This window comes from Lactuca serriola, chromosome 2 (genome assembly GCF_051521515.1).
Source record: "Lactuca serriola cultivar US96UC23 chromosome 2, Lser_US96UC23_V15, whole genome shotgun sequence".
Classification (NCBI taxonomy): Eukaryota; Viridiplantae; Streptophyta; class Magnoliopsida; order Asterales; family Asteraceae; genus Lactuca; species Lactuca serriola.
Window position 1 is genome coordinate 154935830 of NC_136409.1, and position 16116 is coordinate 154951945.

Sequence of the window (16116 nt, forward strand, 5' to 3'; positions counted from 1 at the left end):
TATATATATATATATATATGCTAATGAGCGAGGAGAAAGAATTATTATTCCTATATTTCTGATGCAAAATAAAATAATTACATTTCATATACCTCTTTACTCCAAAATGGTATCATTTGGAAATAAAAATACCATTTCATTAAACTTATAAAAATTTAATCATTTTTCAACATAGAACAAAAACATGTGGTATTTTAATAATCAACCCAAAAAACCAACAAAGCCTTTAATAATATTTTGCTCAAAAATGGAATTTTGTTAATACTTTTGATTTTAATTGTTTAAGACATCCAAGACATGCCACCTCAATCTGGTCAATATTGAACACGTCTCTTTGGGATTTGTCTGCTAGAAGAAAATCTGGTAACTTTCTTTTAAACCTTCACTTCCAGTTTTGCATCGATCTATTTTGAAGAATAATCACTACATATTGAACACCGAAATTCCTTTTTATCTTTCTACAAGTATTCACAATAAGGGTTTCAGTTGATACAAAGGGCATCAGAATCGAAACCCTAATTGAGCAACAATCACCAATCGCAGCTCATATCTTGATTGATGATCTGTAAACGACTATCTTCTTACCTATTCTTCTCTATAATTGCAGATTAAATCGCCTAAATAGTATAGAACAGAGATAGAACCTGCAACAAGATGAATCCGGAGATGGTGACACACAATGGTGGATGCCACTGTAGAAATGTGAGATGGAGAGTTCAATCTCCGGCGACTGTTGTAGCGTGGCAGTGCAACTGCTCCGATTGCGCCATGAGAGGAAACACTCACTTCATTGTTCCTTCTGAAAGATTTGAGCTTTTGGGGGACTCTGACAAGTTTCTTACGACATACACTTTTGGGACACACACAGCAAAACACATGTTTTGTAAAGTGTGTGGCATAACTTCGTTTTATAGGCCAAGATCAAACCCAGATGGAATAGCGATAACATACAAGTGTGTTGATCCTGGAACCCTAATTCATGTGGAGATTAAGCTTTTTGATGGACTTAATTGGGAGAATTCACACAAGTCAACTGGCATTTCTTCGTGTTCTAAGGAGTAAGATTGAAATCTAAAGAGACTTAATTGGTATCTTTTTGAAATATGAGTTGTGGTTGATGCATATGGATCAAGCACAATGTGTTATCATGTTAATCACTCGATGAATGTTGTTAAAATCTCTTATGCTTAACTTTGAATGTATTAATTTTGATTGCATGTGTTCCCTATCAAAACTATTTTATTACCAAAAACTATTATGTTTTTGATATATTAAATGGAAATACATTAAGGTTTCATGTGATGTTTATGCTTGGAAACAATAGACATCATCGAATATCAAATGCATTAAGAAAACAATGGAACAAGAATAATGATAATATCATAATACGTTTTTGTGTAAATTGTTTTTTTTTTTTTTTTTTTTTTTTGTTAACTACAAAAGTATAATAGAAGCTGTTTTAAATTGGATACTCGTAATTTTGGATATGTATAAAGGATAATTAAATTTCAATATATATAAATCTAGAGTTCTTTGTATTGTACCTTAAACATATCGGGTATTGATTCTATCTATTTATATCTCTTTTTTTTTATCACAACCATTTGATTGAGGGATACCATGTAAACGGCCTGAATGAATACGAACGAGGCTTATTCATGTTCGTTCATTTAAGTTAACCGAACAAATGAATGAACATGAACGGTTAAACGAATGAGTTTTCTTATTTATGTTCGTTTGTTTAACAAATTACATTGTTCATGTTCGCTCATTTATGTTCGTGAACATGATAAACGAACATAAACGAACAAAGATAAACAAACATATATTAACATAAATGGACATATAATATAGTAATATAAAACACAATTAAACATATATGAAGATAAAATGAACTTATATGAACGAACATAAACAAACGTAAACGAACATAAACGAACGTTCACGAACATAATTAAACGAACAAGACAATTGTTCATGTTCGTTCGTTTAACTAAACGAACGAGAATTCGTATTCATGTTCGTTCATTTATTAAATAAACAAACATAAATGAACTTCCCGTCGAACGGTTCATGAATAATTCATTGAACGTTAAGTTCGTTTACAACCCTAGATATCATGCAACATTAGATATCACTAGGTTAAACTCATTTGGTATTATTTATATTTCATGTGAGATCAATTTAGGAGAAGTACTTGTCACTTAAAAACCAACAACAATGCACGTGAATTATACAAGATATGGGTTGATTTAGTGGATCAATGTAGTTGAGAGTGGGCGGGACGACCAAAAAGAGGTCATGAATCTAACTGGTTGTCGGCCCTGGTCAATAGCTTGAATGCTTCCATTTGTGCGGTAGGTTGAGAGAGGTGGAGAGGGATTTATGATGGTAGTGGGGTGTTCTCGATCAAAACTACATGTTTTGTTTGACATACTTTCAAGAACACGATCTCTATTTTTTCGAATCTGATTATACGTGGTATCACAGTCTCATCCACTTTTTGTCCCTTTTGTCGAGTTGTGGAGGAATGCATCAATCACATTTTCTTTTCATGTCACTTTGCCTTGATGATCTGGAAGTGGTTGGTGTCGTTGTCCTCGATCTTCCAAGACAACCTAGTTCTTGTAGTGAGCTAACGGATTTGTTATATTCGAATGATGGTAGTAAAATGATTCTGAAGTTAAGGTTGTCCTTAGCTTACAAAGCCTTACGATCGATTTGAAAATCACGTAATTCTATTGTCTTCAGTAATGAAAGACGGGCTGTTATGCTCACGATGAATGGTATCAACACTAATACTTTCAATTGGATTAGAAATAGTTCTAAGTTCAATTACATTACTTGGTCTGATTGGTATAACTCCATAATGTTAAACTACTTTTTGTAATTTGTTTCAAGTTTCTCACTTGGAAAAATACCATTATAATATAGATCCACTAATTTCTCCGATTATTTCATCAAAATATCCAAAACATAGCCAAATAAAACAATAGAAGGAATACAAATAACCAGAAACAAAAATTGAAGGGCTCAAGAAACTCATAAGAATCTATTATCTATGTAATCTTTTATTAAATGCATAATAAAACTAAATTCAATTAAACTTAAAAACATTAACAAATTTTAATCCTTAAAAAAAATGTATAGTTTCAATTTTAGAAAGGGATAATGTCACTGTAGCACAATGAACTTTTGTGATTTGTCCGACTTAACCAATTATGTTTTTTTCTTGCTCATAAGGTCATCTAACTTTTACTTTACATGTCAATTTGGTCATTATTGTTAGTTTTTAACCATTCCTCCGTTAACTAGTTATCAAAATTACACGAATGGCCCATATGGTTTAAATTGCTTTCGTAATTGGTCGTTATTAGCCATGTTTTAAATCACTCGACTAAAACTACTACAATCCTGAAACTCTAGGGACCAAAGTGTAATATTGTTATTATTCTCCCCATTAAATCTGGTTGAAACTCGAAGCATACCATTGGATTTCATAAGCACCAAACCAAATAATAGGCAAAAAAAAATAAATAAATTGATGTAGTAGTTTTTAGTATTGTAGTAGTTTTAGGTGGGGATTGTGGTAGTTTTAGTATCTATCTTCGAACCTTTTCTTCCTTCCATCGATCCTTGCTGCCAAACCGTCCCCACCTGAAATATCGCAACTTGCCTTGCCCCATCAAAAAGCTCCTTATGATTCTGCCTTCGTTCTCCCTTGCGAACGGTCAAAGACCAGAAATCCTTTGCCCCTCGCTCCCTTCTATGTTGTTCCCATCAACCCAATGCCCCAAAAGTCTCGCCTTGCTGCCACCACTGCTTGCAAAGCCGTGGCTCACACCTCGTAGCCGGAAGAGACGAGGAAGGCTTCGCAGCTTTCCCCTTTCCTTCTCTTTGGTCTCACCTGACCCTCCTCTTCGCACCCTACTGACGGAGAAGCAAGAGCGCAGCCCCGCTGCTCCTTTCACTTCGTTGCGTAGGCTCGTAAAACCTGGAGACGATCTCCCTCGTTGCTATCAATCGACCCATGACCTACGGGACTAGCCGCTTGCGAGCCTTTCTTTCCTTCCCCTCGCGAATCGCCAACCACCGTCAAAACCCCAAATCAGATTCTCCTTCGATTTCATTTTTGCCTCAACGACTGCTTCGTGTTCCTTCCGATCGACTTGCCACTGCTTTCATTCATCTGTTGTATACCCGATCAAACAAAAGAAATGGGGTCTTAAAAGCCCTAATGTTACACTTTGGTCCCTAGAGTTTCAGGATTGTGGTAGTTTTAGTCGAGTGATTTAAAACATGGCTGATAACGACCAATTACAAAAGAAATTTAAACCTTAGGGGCCATTCGTGTAATTTTGATAACTAGTTAACGAATGAATGGTTAAAAACTAACGATAATGACCAAATTGACATTTAAAGTAAAAATTAGATGACCTTATGAGCAAGAAAAAAACATAATTAGTCAAGTCGGACAAATCACAAAAGTTCATTGTCCTGAGGTCATATTATCCCCTTAAAAGTCATCACATCACCACTATTGCCGATACGCCAACGGTTGTGGTTGCATTAGGGTTTTAGTTAACCGACCCATTTTCATCCTTCTAGGGTTCTAGTAGTAACCATTTCTTTCCCTCCATTTCACCTCTTTCTCAATTCACCACAATTTTGATTTCTCATTACCTTCGTATATTCTGTATCTTAGTATCTATCTTCATTCTTCGGTTGTGCATATTATGTAATGCTATTGCTCTTTAATCGCAATGGCAAGAAATCCTGCAACACGCCTTCTCCGCATTTGTTCTTCCCAATTTAAGGTCAGATATATCTCATCTTCTAATCGGTTTACTTTATCTTGCAATGAATTTCATAATCCATCGACGCAAATGCACCAATCGGTTGGTTTCACTAACCCCGAAAGAACCCAGCTCAATAAATGTTCCTCTTCCTCTTCCGGTTTAGATTTTAGGGTTCTTAATTCCAACAAGAGATTGTATTGTACATCCAATGAAACTGGAAATTCTAGTTCTAGTTTACAATCTACAGAGCCTATTGCATCAGAACATGGTGACGACAACAAAATCAAAGATCAAGTATCTCCGTCAACAAACGAGGGATCTAAACATGTTTCAGCTCTCGATCCTGAAGAAATTTACCGTCGGCTTCGTGATGCCCCCATTTCGATAAAATTAGGGCTAGAAGAATGCGAGGAACTTTCAGAAATCTTCCGCTGCTTTGCAAGATCTGGTTGGGCTTCAAACCAAGCTCTAGCTATCTACGTCGGTGCATCCTTTTTCCCAACAGCAGCTCATCAATTCCGAAACTTTTTCTTCAAGAAATGTGATCGTGATATCGTCGATCACTTGTTATCTCTGGGCCCTGGTACTGAATCCGACAAATTTCTTTTCCCAATCTTCGTTGAATACGCTCTAGAACAGCATCCAGATGAAATCAAAAAGTTCAGAAGCATGATTGCCTCTGCAGACTTAACAAAACCCGAAACCTGGTTCCCATTCGCTAGAGCCATCAAACGCAAAATCATCTACCATTGTGGCCCAACCAACAGTGGTAAAACCTACAACGCATTACAAAGATTCATGGAAGCAAAAAAGGGTATCTATTGTAGCCCACTTCGCCTTCTAGCCATGGAAGTTTTCGATAAAGTAAACTCTCTAGGTGTCTACTGTAGCCTCCTCACAGGTCAAGAAAAGAAGTATGTCCCATTTGGAAATCACACTGCTTGCACTGTAGAAATGGTGTCCACAGAAGAACTATACGAAGTAGCAGTGATAGATGAAATCCAAATGATGTCAGATTTATACAGAGGATACGCATGGACACGCGCTTTATTAGGTCTACAAGCTGATGAAATCCATCTATGTGGAGACCCAAGTGTTCTATCAATTGTAAGAAAAATCTGTAAAGAAACAGGAGACGAATTAATCGAAAACCATTATGAAAGATTCAAACCTTTAGTAGTTGAAGCCAAAACCTTATTAGGCGACATAAAAAACGTTCGTTCAGGTGATTGTGTAGTTGCATTTTCAAGACGCGAGATTTTCGAAGTGAAATTAGCAATCGAAAAACATACAACCCATAAATGTTGTGTTATTTACGGAGCATTGCCACCAGAGACACGTAGACATCAAGCTAATCTTTTCAATGAACAAGGTAATGAGTATGATATATTAGTAGCAAGTGATGCAGTTGGAATGGGGTTAAATTTAAACATAAGAAGAATCGTTTTCTACTCTCTTTCAAAATACAACGGGGACAAAATCGTCCCGGTCCCACCTTCACAAGTGAAACAAATAGCCGGGCGGGCGGGTCGAAGAGGAAGTATATATCCAGATGGACTTACAACAACTCTACATTTAGATGATTTAGATTACTTAATCGAATGTTTACAAAAAGAATTCGATGAAATTACCAAAGTAGGCCTCTTCCCGTTTTTCGAACAAGTCGAATTATTCGCGGGTCAAATTGCTGACATCACCTTTTCACAACTTTTACAAAAATTCAGTGAGAATTGTCGATTAGATGGGTGTTACTTTTTATGTAAACATGATCATATAAAGAAAGTTGCTAACATGTTGGAGAAAGTTGAAGGGTTATCTTTGGAAGATCGGTTTAATTTCTGTTTTGCCCCTGTGAATATACGGGACCCGAAAGCAATGTATCATTTGTTAAGATTTGCTCAGTCATATTCTATGAATGTTCCTGTGAGTTTGGCTATGGGGGTTCCTAAATTTTCTGCTAGAAATGATATGGAGTTGTTGGATTTGGAAAGTAAGCATCAAGTTGTGTCAATGTATTTGTGGTTATCGAATCATTTTAAGGAGGAGAGTTTTCCGTATGTGAAGAAGGCGGAAGGAATGGCATCGGATATTGCGGAGTTGTTGGGGGAATCGCTGATTAAGGCGGATTGGAAACCGGAATCAAGGAATCAAGGGAAGAAAGGGGAGGATAGGGAGGAGGGGTATCAGAGGCCGAGATCTATGGTTAAGATGCAAGAGAAGTAAGTTGTTTTGGAGTAAATTACGTTTTTAGTCCCTGGGTTTTGTTGATTTACTAAAGTTTGGTATCGGAAAGTTTTCTTTTGCAATATTCGTCCTCTTTTTAGTCCCGGTTTCTAGTTTCTTGACTATAGTTTGGGACCAAAATTGAAAAAATCAGCTATACCCAGGGACCAAAAGTGTAACTTACTGTTTTTTGTTAACATGATTGCTTTTTCTTTTGGTTTAATTTGTAACTTGTGTGATTTTGGTGCAGGAAAAGGCAAGAAAAAGAAAATTCAGGGTCTATAGAGAAGGTAACTGTATAAGATATGGACAAAAGAAGTGAGGTGATGATTCATATAAGTTCTAAAACTTTATTTTTTATTTTTATTGTAGTATTAGTTATTGTGAAATTAGTTATTGGAATGGGCTTAGTGTTAAAATGAGATATGATGTGATGTTTACAATTTAATAGTTATTCTGGTTAAATTTTGGTAGATTTAGATATTTGTTTGTAACACCCCAAAATGCGAAAAGTTATCAAGAATACTTTGTGCTATGAAAGCAATTACAAATCTTGAAGGGGTATAGCATTGCAATTTTTTACACTAAATGGTAATTTAAAAGTTAAATTGATCAGGAAAAACATGTAAACATGTTGCTTTGCTTTTTGTTATAGTTTGCTCTAAAAATATAACGAATGAAATGCAGTTCTTGAATATGATATTTTGGCTCCTTGACAATGCAATTCATATTTGCAGCAATATTTAGAAGTGGTGATATTTGATCCATTTATCTGAATTAGTTAATTTAAGTTGCATTCTATTTTTAATGGAGCAGATTGCTAGAAAGAAATGTGTTTTACGCTTATCAATGTTGACAACGTACTTTATTTGTGTCAGATGATGGCAATCTATCTACATTTCTTTACCCATAAATCTATAATAGCATATATATATATATATATATATATATATATATATATATATATATTACCAATAATAGCAATAAGTAACCCATAATTGCAACACACTTACATTTCTTTATCAATAATAGCCATATGTAAGAAACAAAATAAGTTACTCATATTGGTAGTGAAATGTAAGTATGTTATCATTATGGGAAAATGACACTATAACACATTAAAGTTTCGTCAATTGTCCAATTTGATCACTAAAGTAAATTTTCTTGCACAATAGCACACTAAAGTCGTATTTGACCTGTTAATGAAGCCATTTTTCCCAATTTTAAAAGGTTTGCCGACTGTTTTGAGTAAGTGTCATTAATAATTACTTTTTGAGAGAAAGATATTCCACGTCATCTTTACACTTCTAATAAAATTATATATTTGGTCCTTCAACGACCCACCGTACACCCATTCTTTTACATCTCATCCTCTCTTCTTTGTGAGCTGCTAGCCCTTCCTATCTCGATCGTTGGTGGCTCAATCCATAAGGGGACTTCTATGTTTCCGGTTGATCTCTTTCCTTCATCTCCCCCTTACTAACCATAAGTATATGTAGCTCTCTTTCCTCTGATAACCCTCACCCTTCTAACTCTTCCTCTTCTGATTTCTCAATGAACACGACAACCCACAGGTAGACTCCCACTGTTCCTCGTCCTACTTTCGATTGTAGGATTGTTTCCTATTTGACTTTCCCTTTATTCTGGAAACTCCAAACCACCCTCATCTAAAAGAATACCGTCCACGCATTGAAAAAATGATATGGGTTTTTTTTGTGGGTGTAGGTCTTAGACAGAGTTAAAGATGCACACTTGACATTCCTTTTTTGTGAATGTAGTTTGTAGACAGAGACAAAGATGCAAACATGGGAAACATTTTTTTTTCACCGAAGATAACTATGGAGCTTAGGATGAAGTAGACGAATGGATATGATGAGTATCACAATTCTCATGAATTACAGTTCAATTTCTCACATGAATTAGGGCTTTCCGGAGATCTCAAACTAATGGTGACCTATTCACTCGTTGGAAAGTACACACACTTCAAGCAAAAATGGAAGCAAAATCCCTAAACAAAGCAACACCAGTGAATTTAGTCCAACACACGTACTGGAATCCTAGAGACCACAACAATGATGAACCAATTCGTTGACCATGGAAATTTTTAATATAGGGTTCAATATTTAAGAGAAAATAAAAAAGCCACGTTTTAATTTTTTATTTAAAAAAAAAAAGCCACATAGACTAAAAGTATAACCGGTGAAACCGGAATCAAATCCCATAATTCCCCTATTTAACATGTAAAATGATATTTTAGGGATCTACTGCATAAGAAAATTACTTTAGTGACCAAAAATGTGCTATAGTGACACTTTCCCTTTCATTATTGGTAAAAGATAAAGTAACATTATTATGGGTAAAAACGTACATGTACATTGTTATTATGGGTAAAATAGTATATGCAAGTTATTATGGATCAAAATAAAATACATTGTCCATATTGGAAGCAAGAGAAAAGTATGTTGCTCTTCTCTACAATTTGCCATTTTTATCAAGTGAAATAGTAACAAATTACATCAAGATCAAACGAAGCAGCCGAGGACGTGGTGGTTATAAGCATCAACAATAATGAACACATCATTAATGATTATTCCACGTAGGATACTATGAGAAAAAACTTAAAAAAACTGGTCGTAAGTACTGAATATGTACAAAAATAGACTTATTTTGCAACAAAAAATTTTAAGGGTTAAATGTGCAAAAAAATATTAAAGACTAAATTTGTACAAAGAGAAAAATATATTACCCTATTAAGTCATTTTTTGCTGTTTGCAAAGAGTAGCCGGTCATAAGGATTGAATGTGTATAATTAAACAAGTTGAAGGAGCAAATGTGGACAAAAAAAATACTCAGTGACCAAGTGTGTACAAATCGAAAAGTATATTATTCTTTTAAGTCATTATCATTTTTCTTATTTCTGTCATATCTTTAATAGTGAGTTGGTTACACCTATAACCGAAATGGAAACCGAGTGTTTCAAAAATGTAGAATCATTAGGCCTCCCTCTCTCACTTAGCTTCATGGGTATGGATTAGAGGTGTCAATCGTGTCGTGTCGTGTCGGGTTCGTGTCGTGTCGGGTTCGTGTCGTGTCGAAACACTAAACGGGTTGAAAGTGCACGACCCTAACCCGACCCATTTATTTAGCGTGTCGTTTCGTGTCAACCCGTTTATTTCCATGTCGAGTTTCGGGTTAGGGCTATACCTTGAAATATGTCATGTCATGTGAGGTTAAAAGATTGAGCATGTTGAAAAAGTAGGAGTTGGGTAGGCGGAAAGGAAAAACTAATAGTTTGGAGGCAGAATAGATGAAATCATAGCAAGTTCAGATGACAAAATTAAAAGAGTGGGAGTTGGGGAGGCGGATGACAAGGTCATGAGGATGTGAAAGTGTTGAAAGAGACTGTGTAGTTTAGGAGAGAATGAAAAAACTGAAATGAAATCTTGATCTAGACGGTTAAGTCATTTCAACATTACAAAACAATTCAATTCGAAGGTTTTATTTTGCTTATGGTTTTGGTTTTGTATCTTTCTAGATTATTTAAATAATTCAAAAAACATGCATATAAATAAACGGGTCATTTTCGAGTCATATTCGAGTTGAAATTTTCAACCCTAACCTTACCCATTTAACTTTCGTGTCGTGTCGTGTCAACCCGTTTATTTAAACGGATTGAAATATCTTACCCAAACCTGTTTATTTCGTGTCGGGTTTCATGTCGTGTCAAATTTTTGCCACCTCTAGTATGGATACAGGACTCGATTGATCTATCCTCAGCAATAAAATATAGTTTAGTGCACATATAAACAGAGCGATTGTCAATGTTTGTTACTATTGAGTATCGTTTTCCCTTATATTTATGTAAAACTTTACACATTTTATCTACTTATAAGCATTAATCAACCATGACATATATAAGCTATGACTGACGCTATGTTACACTGTACAAAAGCTTCTTTAGTCATTCATAAATTACATGAAAAAAGATGCAAACAACGTAATCCAAATCTCCAACAAATCCAAATTCCAGTTATCTTATGTATATACAAACAAAAACAAAAACAAAAACAAACTCAAATCTTTCTTTAACTTTATGCTTTTATTATTATTAATGTAAACCTAAAAACATTCTATTTGCTTAATTCCTTTTCAAGCTCATCAAATTCCCAATCACCTATCTCTTCCTCCGTGTACTCCCGATTCACCTTCCCGAATTCCGATTCCAACCTTTCCAATTCCGACTGTGCGTCCATCCCCTCACCACTTCCGGAATCACTCTTTCCACCCGGCGATTTCACCTTCACCTTCTCATTCGTCTGTGTCTGTGACTGTGGTTCAGTTTTTTCCTTTGAAGGCAATGTACTTTCAGTTTCCTTGGTGCTTGTTTCAGCTTCTTCTAATATCTCCTCTGGATTCTCCATTTCTAGATTTGGTCTCTCAATTGAATCAAATTTCACCCTCAACTTTTCAATATTGTCAAAAACTTCCTTAACTTTTGCATTTTCTATCCTGCAACAAAATTAATATACTTATTATCTTATTACAATTTAAATGGGATTGGGAACTTTATTAATATTATACCTTGAAGTTTTCCCTTGTTGAGTATAGAATTGTTCTTTCATGTTATCCACCACACTAAATGTTGTAATTATCTGAAATAAAAATAATATCACGAAATATATAATTCGTATTAATTATTTAAAAAAAAAAACAAATTATTATTTTTCGATACCTTGGCTTCATAGTCCAGGTATTCCTCCTCTAGACTTCTTCGAGGATTAATAACTTTGGAATCTTCTTTATCCACATTAGATGGTTTATCTTTATTTGACCTGTAAAAAGAAAATTAAAATAATTAAATAATCATATCATAAAAAATTTAAAAACTATATATATAATTATTAATTTATAATTTACCCTTCACTTAAGCTCTTCAAGTTTTTGACATATTTCTCGATACAATCAACAGATGGCTTCAATCCTTCCTGAACACAACAAAAATAAAAAATAAATATTAGTGATAAATTTCACAACTGTTAAAAATAAATAAAAAATATATATATATACCTCATAAGCTGAAAGCAACTTAGTGACCAAATCCACAAAATAACTCTCATGCTTTTCCAAATCATCGCTTGAGAAATTAGATTGAAAAAGTACACATCATTATAAAATGTTTCAAGAAATAATATTTATAAAATATAAATAAAGATTTTCATTTTTCAATGATGGAAAATCAAAAAATTTACCTGATTTGCTTCTCTTTAGTTTCTGTATTTGCACGTTGAAGAACCCATGTGTCTTCTAAAAAGTTGACCCAAGTGTTTAAAACATTGACTTCTTGTTTACATGACCCTATGGATTTCACTAGCTCATCTTCCTATATAATAAGAAAATAAAGTTTATTTAAGAGGAAAAAAATGTAGAATTGATTAAAATGATAACGGAAACAAAAACAAAAAAACAAAAAAACACCTTTGTTTTCAAGTGAGCAACAAGCTGATCATTAGCTTCATAAAATTGATCCCTTTCTTCCCTGACATTTTGGAGTCGTCCATTAGCAGCTGCCAATGATATGTTGACCTAAAACATAAGTCAAACTTATTATTTATTACTTATTTTAATTTTAATTACCATAACAAATCATTTATATATATTAAATAGATATACAAACCCTTTTTAATTCAGCTTCAAGATCGTTTCTTTGTTTCTCAAGACCTGCCACCTCAGCAGCTAACTCCTACAACAGAATCAAAATAGTGAGAGAAACAGATATTAAACAATATATTTATATTATATAAAATGAAGAAAATATTTTCAACTGAAAAATACCTTCTCCAATTCACTAACTTCACCAGCTTTAGACACACGGAAATTTAAAGCCTCCTCTTTCTGAACTCTGCAAAAGTTGTAATCAAAACAACACAATTAAGAACATATTAATGTATAAAAATAAATAAATAAATAAATAAATACCTGTTATCAGAAATACGCTTCTCAGCTTTAGTGGAGGAGCTAACAAGAGACTCAGCTAACACTTTCAGTTTATCCACCTTGTTTGGAATCAAAAAGACTAAGAATTTTAGCAAAACATTTTAAAGATAACTTTCTAAAAGAATAAGAATCAAATGATTAAAAAAAGGTACTTTTTGATCATGGATTTCAGGAGTTTCTCCACCATAAAGCAACTTCTTTTTCAATAGAAGGCCTTCTAGTTTAGAACAAACTCGAATATGAGCTAGAGCCTTCTTCAAAGCCTACTAATAAAACATTAAAAAAAATTAGATTTTGATTATAGATTATAAATCTTTAACAAAACAAAACAAGGTTCTTCACCTCTATTGTAGCAATGGTTGCTTCTTTGGAGGCTGTTTCATATCCATCACCAATAAGTTCTCCACCTGCTTCCATTCCTTCAAGCTTCTCCTTCAGTATAGAGGCTTCAGCATCTATTCTGTGAATACCATATGAAGGGCAATAAGGGAATATAATTATATAACTCACCATATATGCAACTATGTGATAAATCATAAAACACACATTTTGACTTATTACCTTCGAAGCTCAGCATTGACTTTTAGCCCAGTGATTGCACCTTGTGCAAACTGCAGTAACTCCTCACGTTTGACCTACAAGGAAAAAAGTGAAAAAATGTAAATCTTAAGCTTATAAAAAATGGAGATATTTTATACATGTAGTACCAAAACTTCATCTTTGTAGCTTGAAAAAGCTTTTGCCAAATCTTGAATGCTGCTGACTATGGCATTATGAACTTCTTTTCCTCCAGTAAGACAGCAACTACAAACATGAGAATGAGCATAAGTTGTAAATTTGAGGTAAAGCTAAGAGATTATGTAAAATATAAAATATAAAATAGGTAATATCTCACCCGAAAAATTCCAGAAGTAGAGAAACCTCTTCCTCACTTGGTGGTTCAAGAATCTATGAATTGGAATCTTGATTTTAGTTCATGAGAAAGATAAACAAATGTCAATAGATATAACAGAAAGCATTTGTTGTTACCATAGATATTGTGATGCCCTCCAAAGCTTGACTATAGAGAAAAACATCACGAAAGTTCATTGGATCTCCCACCATATCAGAGTCATAATACAGAACCTGTAAATTGGAAGGTGTTAATGTTATGGTGGCAAGAGGGAAAGGTATAAAAAAAGGTAAATTTACTCACTAGAGATGGCTTTTTCTGATTGTCTTTTAGTTCTTCAGGATGATGATTTTGTTCATGATTCTTCTCATCATCTTCAAAAGAACCACCTGATAGTTTATCAGTTTCTTTCAGAGCAGCAAGCCATCTTCTCATTAAGTGTATCCTTTCTGGACCTCTGACAGAAATCGATGCTTCTTCCAATCTTTTAACAGTCAGTTTAAAGCTTTTGAAACTTCGAGCTCCCTGTAATGCTTAGCTTCATCATAAAATTGAAAGAAATAGCTATAGAATAACAGGTCCTTATATGCTTAATGGCTTATATACCACTATTTAAGCCCAAATGGAACTCAATGGGTCCAGCCAATCATTTTTCAAATTGATAATTGATTACAATTTATTCACTTTCTTAAAGCATCCAACACAGTAAAGAAAACCATGTTTCCTCTTTAGCCAACTTAAGAAACTTTAATCCAAGAGTATTTTCAAATGTCCGTGGAAATGATTACGATTTCATTTTGTTGTAGCATGATTCTACAATGACATGCGATAGATGTTTACCAAATGTGATTCCATCTTAATCGCATACAAAACAAATTTGAAACCTAATCAAATTAGCTTTAAATAGAACAGTTTTGACTATCCAAAATTTAACTTATTTCAGCAGCAAGATGACAATAAGTCTATACCAATTCGGCAAACAAACACTCCGATTGCCAGTTCTTAAAATGCAAAGATATTAAAAACCGAAAAATTGCTAAAAATACCAAAGGGAGATTTAGAAGCTAAGGAAGAGCGTTACGATTCGGTCTTGGAAGATTTTAGCGCCCTCGGCTACCGCTTGACCGGCATGTTGGACCACCGTATCAGCGTAATTCTTGACGGTGCGAGTAAGGTTGTTCTTGTTCCCGACCTCCACGGCCTTGTTGACTGCAGATCTCAACCACGACATTGCTAATGACGGCGATTCGTGTTCACTGCCACAGAGCGTTTGGGAGATGCTGAGATTGGAACTGGTAGAGTGTCAATTTCTAGGGTGTGAAGGGTTTTTGTTTTGGACAGTTTGTGTTTCGTGATCAACGACTATGGAACGCAACCAGGCCGTCGGTGAAGACTTGAATTGGGGGAGTGAGAAACAGTAAATTACAGGTTCAGTCCCTTAACTATAATTTTGTCTCACTTTTGACCTATTGATTTTTTTCCTTTACACTTTTAGTTCATTCATGTCGATATGTAATGAATTGGACATGACTTAAAGGGTAGAAGAAAGAGTATTGTTTTAAGGAGTTTATATTGAGTAGTGAGGATACGGAAAAAGAGGGAGCGAAGGAAATATACAATGAGGTCAAACGAGAGGCACATAGAGATGTAGAACAGATTGGATACAAAAGAAAGGGACTGAAGCTTTCTAAAGTCATAAAGAGTTTGAAAACATACATAAATAACATGATGTTTATTAAGGATGAGAATTGTTGAGTTCTAGTGAAATATGGGGATAGTAAAGGAAATGAGATAATTAATTACATTCTATATTTAATGAGGCTACCTTGGTGAAGGATTGAAATATGGAGGGGATTTAAGGGTGTTGACAATTGTTCAATGATTGTCCCAACTTGGAGATTAAAAGTAAGGAAGTGAAAAGGGCATTAAAGAGGATAGGTAAAGCCAGAGGTGTTGGTCCATATCAAATCCTTGTCATAATGTGGTTGTGTCTATCGAACAAAGGCGTACGGTGGTTGACGAATCTTTTTAACATCATCCTAAAGGCATCCAAGATTCCATACAAATAAATATCAAAATGTGTGATATCGACATATAAGAACAAAGATGATGTATAATGTTGCAACAACTATATAGGTATTAAACTACTTAGTTTATGTCATGAAGCTAAGAGATAGAGAATAATGGAAGGTAGTGTAAGGAAGGAAA

The 16116-nt window shown here is 34.4% G+C and overlaps 3 protein-coding genes across 3 annotated transcripts; 2 read left to right on the forward strand and 1 right to left on the reverse strand.

The window, feature by feature from the left end:
- The first annotated feature begins 217 nt into the window (after positions 1–217).
- Positions 218–1234, forward strand: LOC145087101 (carbon-sulfur lyase). The gene is made up of 2 exons (XM_079025000.1): positions 218–363; positions 608–1234. Exon 2 carries the CDS (start codon positions 655–657, stop codon positions 1060–1062), a length of 408 nt encoding a protein of 135 aa, XP_078881126.1. The 5' UTR covers positions 218–363; positions 608–654; the 3' UTR covers positions 1063–1234.
- Positions 1235–4554: 3320 nt separating this feature from the next.
- Positions 4555–7586, forward strand: LOC145087102 (ATP-dependent RNA helicase). The gene is made up of 2 exons (XM_079025002.1): positions 4555–7018; positions 7273–7586. Exons 1-2 carry the CDS (start codon positions 4764–4766, stop codon positions 7322–7324), a joined length of 2307 nt encoding a protein of 768 aa, XP_078881128.1. The 5' UTR covers positions 4555–4763; the 3' UTR covers positions 7325–7586.
- Positions 7587–10964: 3378 nt separating this feature from the next.
- LOC145087103 (structural maintenance of chromosomes protein) lies at positions 10965–15285 on the reverse strand. Its single transcript, XM_079025003.1, has 18 exons — positions 14990–15285; positions 14212–14433; positions 14046–14141; positions 13912–13964; positions 13724–13820; positions 13578–13651; positions 13359–13476; positions 13169–13279; positions 12999–13075; positions 12855–12921; positions 12697–12762; positions 12498–12605; positions 12272–12402; positions 12090–12156; positions 11940–12007; positions 11755–11854; positions 11604–11674; positions 10965–11531 (listed from the first exon to the last, which is right to left on the reverse strand). Exons 1-18 carry the CDS (start codon positions 15137–15139, stop codon positions 11153–11155), a joined length of 2055 nt encoding a protein of 684 aa, XP_078881129.1. The 5' UTR covers positions 15140–15285; the 3' UTR covers positions 10965–11152.
- Between the last annotated feature and the right edge of the window lie 831 nt (positions 15286–16116).

Bases quoted from the DNA above. Each gene is read 5' to 3' on its own strand.
- LOC145087101 (XM_079025000.1), top strand. From the start codon at position 655: ATGAATCCGGAGATGGTGACACACAATGGTGGATGCCACTGTAGAAAT.
- LOC145087102 (XM_079025002.1), top strand. From the start codon at position 4,764: ATGGCAAGAAATCCTGCAACACGCCTTCTCCGCATTTGTTCTTCCCAA. The intron at 7,019-7,272 runs GTAAGTTGTTTT...ATTTTGGTGCAG, and splicing joins ATGGTTAAGATGCAAGAGAA to GAAAAGGCAAGAAAAAGAAA.
- LOC145087103 (XM_079025003.1), bottom strand. From the start codon at position 15,139: ATGTCGTGGTTGAGATCTGCAGTCAACAAGGCCGTGGAGGTCGGGAAC. The intron at 13,821-13,911 runs GTGAGATATTAC...TCATGTTTGTAG, and splicing joins CTACTTCTGGAATTTTTCGG to TTGCTGTCTTACTGGAGGAA. The intron at 11,532-11,603 runs GTATAATATTAA...ATTTTGTTGCAG, and splicing joins CAACAAGGGAAAACTTCAAG to GATAGAAAATGCAAAAGTTA.